The sequence below is a fragment of the Capsicum annuum genome, chromosome 4 (genome assembly GCF_002878395.1).
Source record: "Capsicum annuum cultivar UCD-10X-F1 chromosome 4, UCD10Xv1.1, whole genome shotgun sequence".
Lineage (NCBI taxonomy): Eukaryota > Viridiplantae > Streptophyta > Magnoliopsida > Solanales > Solanaceae > Capsicum > Capsicum annuum.
In genome coordinates, this window is record NC_061114.1 from 230776361 (window position 1) to 230786038 (window position 9678).

Below are 9678 nucleotides of genomic sequence, written 5' to 3' on the forward strand. Positions count from 1 at the left end.
GTGTTAACTCAATTTTTTCTCTTCCACTTGATTTCTCCATTTTCCATTCAACACACTTTCATTACTATGAACCCAACAATCCCCCACATGAATGGGGAATGACTATTTTTCGTAAGACTTTTATGGACAAGTATGTGATCATCAAGCAAAGACTGATTGCATCTGGATAAGTGGGTTTCCCTTTGAACTTTCCGTAGTGAACATGCATCGGATGCACTCGGTCAATTGGTAGATTTGATATATTTTAACAATCGAGCTTTAATGTACACCTAGACAACACATGTCACACAACCAACTTTTTACCGTTTATGGATCTTACGATTTTGTTCTTTTCAGCCATGAACACGTCTCAATTTTCATGAGAGCTTAGAGAATAGGCATTTACTAACATTTTCTTTGAAGCGGCTTCCACTTCGCCCACATATAGGTGATTTCTAAACGTTCAATCCTGTAGATTAAACTATTTGGTCAAATCTGCCAAATTTAAATAATCATTAAAAGTCTTTTCACCTTAAGTCATATCCTTGTTTACTAACCATTGTCTACATCATGAGAATGAGTTGGGTAATTGACAATGTTGAACCTGTCAGACACAACTTTGTTTGATCTCCTTGAACCTAGCTCTTGGGATCTCCAGTCTGCTAGGTAGAGTTACCGTCATGCTGACTTGTCCTAGGCCTTAAACCCATTCCCTTGGATGTCCTTTCTACTCCTTCTCTAGATAGGCCTTTTGTAAGTGAATCCGACATATTATCCTTTGACTTTACATAGTCTACAGTAATAGTTCCACTAGAGAGAAGTTCTCTAACGGTATTATGTCTTCATCTTATATGACGAGATTTACCGTTATACATCATGCTCCTTGCCCTACCTATTGCCGCTTGGCTATCACAGTGTATACATAGTGGTGCCACTGGCTTGGGCCAATACGGAATATCTTCCAAGAAATTTCGGAGCCATTCTACTTCTTCACCGGCTTTATCTAATGCGATAAATTCTGATTCCATTGTAGAGCGAGCGATACAAGTCTGTTTGGATGATTTGCAAGAAACTGCTCTTCCACCGATAGTAAAAACATATCCACTTATGGATTTTACTTCGTTTGATCCGGTGATCCAATTTGCATCACCATATCCTTCAAGAACCGCAAGATACCCTAAAACTCTTTTCATTGCCATCCAGTGAGTTTTGTTGGGATTGCCCGTGTACCGACTTAATTTACTGATAGCGCATGCTATGTATGGTCGCATACAGTTCATTACATACATTAAACATCCCTATACTCTTGCGTACTCCAATTGCGAGTCACTTTCACCTTCATTCTTTCAAAGTGCAAAGCTCGCATCCAATGGAGTCTTGGCAATACCGAAAACTATATACTTGAATTTATCAAGTACCTTTTCGATATAATGAGACTGTGACAATGCCAACCCTTGTGGAGTTCGGAGAATTCTTATACCTAAGATCACATCTGCAACTCTAAGGTCCTTCATATCAAACTTGCTCTCGAGCATTCGTTTTATTGCATTTATATCAGAAATGTCTCTACTGATGATTAACATATCATCCACATATAAACATACAATGACTTGATGATTTAGAGTGTCTTTAATATAAACAAATTTATCATATTCATTTATTTTGAATCTGTTTGCCAACATGATTTGGTCAAACTTTGCATGCCATTGTTTTGGTGCTTGCTTTAGTCCATATAGTAACTTGATAAGTTTACACACTTTGTTTTCCTTTTCTGGAACCACAAAACCCTCAGGTTGTTCCATGTAAATTTCTTCCTCCAAATCTCCATTTAGGAATGTGGTTTTCACATCCATTTGATGAATTTGAAGATCATATACCGCCGCCAAGGCAATTAACATTTAAATCGAGGTTATCCTTGTTACTGGCGAGTATGTATCAAAGTAATCAAGGCCTTCCTTCTGTTTGAAGCCTTTTACTACAAGTCTTGCCTTGTATTTGTCAATAGTACCATCCGCCTTCATTTTCCTTTTGAAGATCCATTTAGAACCTAAAGATTTATTTCTGGGAGAAAAGTCAATCGATTTCTATGTATGGTTGTTTAAGATTGAATCAATCTTACTATTGACTGCCTCTTTCCAAAAGGATGAGTCTGACGAAGACATAGCTTCTTTAAATGTTTGAGGCTCATTTTCTAAGAGAAATGTTACAAAATCCGACCCAAACAAAGTTGACGTTCTTCGACGTGTACTACGTCTTGGATTTTCTTCATTATGTACATTCTCAATTAGTTCATCTCGAGGTCGTTTAGATCCTCCTCTAGACTGTTCATGTCTAATTTTATACGGGTAAATGTTTTCAAAGAATTCAACATTGTTTGATTCAATTACCGTATATTTACTAATATCCGGATGTTCGGATTTATGTACCAAAAATCAACATGCTTTACTACTTTTAGCATATCCTATGAACATGCAGTCCACCGTTTTAGGTCCTATCTTAACCCTTTTAGGTATAGGAACTTGAATCTTCGATAGACACCCCCACACTTTGAAATTTTTCAAGTTAGGTTTCCTTCCTTTCCCTTTTTTCGTAAGGAATTGATTATGTCTTACTATGGGGAACTCTGTTGAGTATACGATTGGCCGTAAGGATAGCCTCCCTCCATAAGTTTTGCGGTAAACTAGAACTTATAAGTAAGACATTCATCGTTTCCTTCAAAGTTTTTGTTTTTCCTTTTCGTAATTCTATTAGATTGAGGTGAATACGGGGCCGTAGTTTGATGGATTATTCCATTCTCTACACATATTTGTGCAAAGGGAGATTCATATTCTCCTCCCCTATCACTTCTTATCATTTTGGTCTTTTTGTCTAACTGATTTTCAACTTCAGTTTTATATTGCCTAAACGCATCTATTGCTTCATCCTTATTATTTAGCAAATAGACATAACAATATCTAGTGCAGTCGTCAATAAAAGTTATGAAATACTTTTTCCCACCACGAGATGGGGTTGACTTCATATCGCAAATGTCAGTGTGTATTAAGTCTAAGGGATTCGAATTCCTTTCAACGGACTTATACGGATGTTTTACATACTTCGATTGCACACATGTTTGACATTTTGATTTATTACACTTAAAGTTTGGCAAAATTTCTAAGTTAATCAGTTTTCATAACGTTTTACAATTAACATAGCCTAAATGTTCATGCCATAAGTCATAAGACTCAAGCAAATAAGACGAATTCGAACTTTTATTCATTTCAACAGTCATTACATTCATCTTATAAAGGCCCTCCGTGAGATAGCCTTTTCCTACATACATTTCTCCTTTGCTAACTATAATTTTTCCAGAAACGGTTACACATTTGAATCCGTTCTTATCTAGGAGTAAAACAGAAATTAAGTTCCTACGTAACTCCGGAACATATAACACATTGTTCAGTGTCAAGACCTTTCCGGAAGTCATCTTTAGGCATATTTTTCATGTTCCCTCCACCTTAGCAGTAGCGGAGTTGGACATTTAAAGCATTTATTCTGCTTGAGCCGGAGCAAATGACGAGAACAACTCTTTGTTTGCGCAGACATGACGTGTGGCACCAGAATCCATCCACCATTTGCGTGGATTCCCCACCAAGTTGCATTCCGTGAACATAGTATAAAAATCATCATATTCTTTGTTGGACTCAATCACGTTTGCTTGGTCCTTTTTCTCGCCTTTCTTTGGGGCTCGACAATTTGTGGACTTTTGAATCGTCAACCGAGTGAACCTAAACTTGTGATGAAGATTTTATGTCTTCTAATCACTAGTTAAATTCAAGTGGAGTAGAAAGCCTAAGCTTTAATCTCCAAAAACAAGCAATACAGATTCTGTAAAATTATTCCTCAAGATTGTTATTTTCCACAATATGGGTACGTAGAATCTGTATAACAGAACAACAACTTCAACTCGAGTCAAAGTATGAACAAGAACACAATGAAGTATTAAATACCCTAAACACAAGATCAAAAAGACCTTTCCAAGAGGTGTATTTATTTTTCAGAAAATAAAGATGAAACAGAAATGATTAAGGCCAAGTCTTCCGAATTCACGGACTTTCCTTAAGGAATAATTCCCCTCACGGTACCCGAGATTATGGAATCTTCCTCCCAGGATAAAATGGCCTTCAATCCGACTATAGAGATACCTCAAATAGGCGGATTCTTCGAACACACTCACTGTTTGAATGATCACACTTAGAGTATTTTTAAGACAAGAAGAATGTTTTGTAATCTGAAAATTTCTGTATTTTCTATCTCTAACTTGTGGATGAAAATCAGGTTATTTATAGTCAAATGATGCCTTTTTGGAAAGGAGGCAATGGTTCACTCCAAAGGTTGCACCTTTGCTGTAAATTCATGTCTGTTCATCAAAGATTCCATCCTTTCATGAACAATCATATCTTTCCATGAATCAGTGTGTCTTTTGTTGAATGGTTGCATCTGTTTATTCAACCAGTGCATTAGTTCAATTAAATAACAGAAACCAGTGCACCAGTTCTGAAGCGATGCAACATTTCGGAAGCAGTGCAACTGTTCTGCGTCACTGTTCACGTAAAACAGTAGCATCGCGTCACTGTTACTGCATGTAAATGGAGGATTAAAACTCAGAAATATTTCCTGCGTTTTTCATCATTGTTCAGATTTTGTCAAATAAAATTTGTCCAAAAAGAAAGATCTCATCGATCGATCCAAATCCGAAGCCGAGCTGAGCGAGCGACGACGGCGGCGCAAGGCATCTCTATTTCCTTGCTTAACTTACCATGTGGAGTAAGTGTTTCTCATTATAAACTCTCAAGTTCTCTTCTTTCACCAATGTGGGTGAAAGAGTAAACTTGTCAATTTGGGAATACACTTTCCATTTTTGTTGTCAACTCAATTTTTTTCTTCCACTTGATTTCTCCATTTTTCATTCGACACACTTTCATTACCATGAACCCAACATATTATTCGTCGGTATAGTAATTGAATCTTTATAAAGTTTGAAATAAACAAATTTATGAAACGGGTTGTCTGCCAAATCAGTGGTGGTGAACCATTTTTGTCAGCTTATCGTCTTCCTATATATACATTAATTAAGTGTGTCCATAAATCTTTCCTCTTTAGTTGGGTTTGAGTATATTTACCATCTATTTTGGTTCAAGTAAGATTATTATTTCAAAATTATAATTTGTTAATAAATTTTGTATTTAATAGGTCTTTAGTTAATTGAGATACTCTAAATCTTTATTTAGAAATAGTCTCTTAACCCCAAAACCAAAATTTGGGTAAAAAAATAACATTTTGAAGTACGTAATTAAAAACTTTGACTTTAAAAACAAGGAAAGATTTTAAATTTAGGGAAAAAATTATTGTAACACAAATATGGTTTAAACTGATGCGTTTCTTAGCCTCTGATAGCAAGGAAAAGAGAATTGCGTGATAAACGCAATAGTGATGATCCATCAATCACTTGAAACTTTTGATGTTATATATATATATATATATATATATATATATATATATATATATATATATATATATATATAGTTTATATTATTATCTTAAAGTGTGAAAAATATCTGAAAAGTGATTTAAACTTTTACACTTCATTAAAATCTCCGCAATGGATAAAATCATTTAATTTTAAATTATCAAACGTTACACGTGTGAGGCATACATGTGATTAATCTAGTATATATATAAACAAATTCATTGAAAAAGATTACCTTCTTTCCGGTTGATACAAGAAAGTTTGGATATTCTTTTAAGATAACAGAAATGACATTCTCAACTGTGCCAAGGTCCTGAAATATTTAGAGTTCATAGCTAATAAATAGATATAACGACGAGATCAGAATGTTCGTTGTGAATGTTTAAAATTTAATATATTTGTGTAAGCGATGCTAATATATCTTCATACACAATATTAAAATTTTCCAGCAAAAAGGTTAGCATTTAGATCAATGGCACGAAATTCTTTTACATTTGAAATTAATTATGGGTTTGGAAGTTAATATTTATTGAAAATTTTCACATGCAAATTAAGGTTTTATGTAAGAAAAATATACCTTTGAGTGAACATGCCTAAAGTGTATAGAAATGCAAAATTTGTTATCTTCAATATTGACACCTTTAATATCTTTAGTTCTCTCGCTCAACAGATTTAGAACCTAATAATCGAAAAACACAAAGAAAAAAATGTTAAGAGAAATAAGAAACATTTATTACAACAACATTACAATAGATAAGTAGGATCTAAGAAGGATCGTATATGTGCAACATATTAATATCAATTTATTAAAAAAGTTTAAATTATTTTTTTCTAATTAAGTACATGAAAAAACGTACTCAGACCTTATCTTTTTCAGGTAAAAATTCTTTCGCAGGTTGGTAAAGCACAATTTTATTATCCTAAAAAACAACAAAAAAAGAATTAACAACGTTGCAATTTCACATAATATACACAATTAATTCACATTCATTGCAAAAACAAAAAAACTAACCATTTCATTAGAGTCTTTACACTTTAAAGAATTCAATGGAGCTTCAATATCTAGCCCATGACTTCCAGCATAATAAACATTCTTCAATTGTACAAAATCTTGTACCTAGAAACACAAAAGTAAAAATAATAAGTAGTGTGACATTCAATTATAATAATTTGATTTATTATTTTATGTATGATTAATAAATGTATGTAAAATAATAAAATATATACACACCTTTTCTCGTTTTCGTCCACTAATAATTGCTGTAGGAAATCGATCAGCAACTTCACCTAGCACCATTCTCATCTGCAATTTATATCGGACTCTCAATTATTACTAATAATGTGTCATGTTAATTAAATCGATAACAAAGATGGATTCAATATTTTAAATTTACGGATCATAGAATGACGACGGAATTGACAAGTAAATTAAAATTAAAAAAGTTTACATTAATTATACCTTATCAGTCATAAAAGCTTCTTCAGGATTGGGCACAATTTCAGATAAAGTGCCATCATAATCCAAAAAAATTACAATTTTTTTCCCTTTTGCTATACTCTTCATCTCTTCAAATTTATCCAATGCACAAGGATGCTCCACCTGAATTAATTATTTTTATTCAAAAAAATTCAAATTTAATTAACCACAGTTAGTACTAATTATATAAGTAGAATTAAAATCGTGATCACTTTAAGATAAGATTAAAAAAAAAAGATGAAATTACCAGCCAAGAAGTATACTCAATTGAGAACTCATTTTGATCACCTTCATTGGATGAGAGTCTTGCCAATCCCATATATCTCAATTAACCTGATACAAATTAATATTTAATTTCAATATTACCGGAATAGTCCTCATTCTAATAAGTTTATACACATCTCGATTATTTTACTAAGTACTATATGATACCTTCCCCCGGAGTATTGTTGTGAACGAACGGATTTGAACCCTAATTTTCAAAATTTTCACCATAGATCACACAAAATTAAATCATAAGTATATCGATCTCTAAATAAATAAATAAACAAAGTTGTAGCTCAAGTTGGCAACTATTGTAAAAATATAGTTCAACTAAATAACGTACTCGTATAACTAAACCCTAATTAGTTAAAGACAAACATAATTAATTAGCATTGACATTTTTGGTAAAAAAGAAGTTCACGAGCAAGCATGTTTAAAGAACAGTAATAAAAAGTACAACAAAATTAAACATACACAGTATAATTTCACACGTGAGGTTTTGAGAGGGCTACCTTGAGATGTAAAGTCGAAAGACTTTAAGCTTAAGTGTAGCACACAAAATTTATCAGAGAAACAATAGTAATAAAAAAGTACTTAACCGAAAAATATACTCAAATCAAGAAAATCCACATATGTGGTTATACATAATAACATCACGAATGAATCAAAATATATGATGCTTAATTATTTTGTGTTTAATGGAAATCACAAACAAATAAAGAGAAAAAGAAAAAATAATTACCTTTATGTAGTACTGTTTATGGAGAGGGAATTTTTTTCTTTTTTCTCTGTCGGAGAAGAGGGAGTATATGAAAATAAGATTTTGAGACTATTTATAGGAATTAAATGTGAAAAGAAAAGTATGTAATTTATTATAATATTCCAGTCAAAACAAGTCTAGATTCAAAATATATTTAATTATAGCGTAAGATTATATTGATTATGTTATTTCTGTCTTATTTATAATACAGTCAAAATAAATCTCGGTTCAAAATATATCTTTAATATATCATGGTTGGGATTACATTGTCCTTACTACTCTTATTATTTTTATTTATCCATTATATTAAAAATAAATGTTCGTTTTTATTGATTAAGTTTTGAAAGTTAAAAAATAATTTATTATTTAGTTCCTAATTTACTTTTATTATTAACTATAGTCATTTCTTCATACATTTTTTCAAATCTTGAATTGATTACATTCGGATTCGGAAGTATATGTCAAATTAATATTAGACAAATAAAAATGAAGGAAAGAAAATATATTACGTAGTCAAAACTGAATTAGAATTGAGAATCTCTAGTTATAATGTTGTTTAATTACACGATCATAGGGTAAATTACAGTGGTTGTGTGTAAAATGAATCTTTAATTGATGAAAAATTGTTGACTAATAATAATTTAGCACATCCAGTAAGAAATTTGTGCATTGATTAATTATATATATCGTCATTTAATTATCCTATCAATGTTTTACCATATATACATGAATATTCCGAAATTATTACTAGCATTTAATTATATTTAGTAACTAATTTGTGATTTTCCTTTTTTCATTTTGATTCTTTCTTCATGAAGAAGTAATTGTGAAGACTTGGCCACAGGGTAACAATGGAAAAAACATCACTCAATCAACTTTCTAATATTAATGATTTCTTCATCATATTCTCTTACTTAGCTTTATGAAAATTGTACCTTAATTAGATAATTAGACAAAATTAATATGGTCTAATCATTAATTTGCATAAAAATTTCCAATGATTAAGAATTAGGTCTAGAGATCTAAGTGTAAATAGACTAATTATATGTTCATATCTCCATTATTTGCGTCCTTGGAATTTTAAGTTACCCAAGGTTAAAAATAAATAAATCATTTTCAATGTAATTTAACTTGTCATGACATATTTATTACTACCATTTATATTAAGTTACTAGGGATGAGTAGTATGTATATATCACAAAAAAAAATAAAATATATTACCTGTAATTACCCCACAACTAAGCAATCTAAATATATAAAACAATTTACATTGTCAATACTTAATAATTTAAACTTTTTTCTTTTATAGTATTCTTTTTGCCTCTACATATTTCGTTAATTATAGAGGGCAACAAAAAATATTATTTTAAAGTCGTTATCACATTCTAAATTAATGAATTTGCTTGAATTGTGTGATAAAGTACTCTTTGTCACTTCACTTTATCGTGTTGTGATCCACCATATTGTTATCGATCATACATTTTGAATTTTGAAACTTGAAACTCAAATTTAAATTTTTTAAGTTATGCTTTTTTTTTTTTTTTAAAAAAAAGAAAATTATGAGTGAAGGCTATAGACAGAGTTTTGAGAACTTGAGAATATTTGAAAATCGAATTTTAAAAATCTTATAAATACTATGGTTAAACAAATATTTGAAAATAATTTTCAAAGTTCATGATCAAACTTTAG

The 9678-nt window shown here is 31.3% G+C and overlaps 1 protein-coding gene across 2 annotated transcripts in view; it reads right to left on the reverse strand.

Moving 5' to 3' along the window:
* Window positions 1–8037, reverse strand: part of LOC107868517 (trehalose-phosphate phosphatase B) — a 10507-nt gene extending 2470 nt beyond the window's left edge. The window contains exons 1-9 of one of the 2 annotated variants that reach the window (XM_016715221.2): window positions 7972–8037; window positions 7398–7437; window positions 7213–7298; window positions 6948–7088; window positions 6720–6791; window positions 6501–6605; window positions 6352–6408; window positions 6066–6167; window positions 5724–5801 (exon numbers count right to left, since the gene is read on the reverse strand). In XM_016715221.2, coding sequence (XP_016570707.1) covers window positions 5724–5801; window positions 6066–6167; window positions 6352–6408; window positions 6501–6605; window positions 6720–6791; window positions 6948–7088; window positions 7213–7284 — 627 coding nt within the window. In that variant the 5' untranslated portion in view covers window positions 7285–7298; window positions 7398–7437; window positions 7972–8037. The remainder of the gene's footprint in view (window positions 1–5723; window positions 5802–6065; window positions 6168–6351; window positions 6409–6500; window positions 6606–6719; window positions 6792–6947; window positions 7089–7212; window positions 7299–7397; window positions 7438–7971) is intronic. The other variant, XM_047411403.1, reaches the window with a different exon arrangement.
* Between the last annotated feature and the right edge of the window lie 1641 nt (window positions 8038–9678).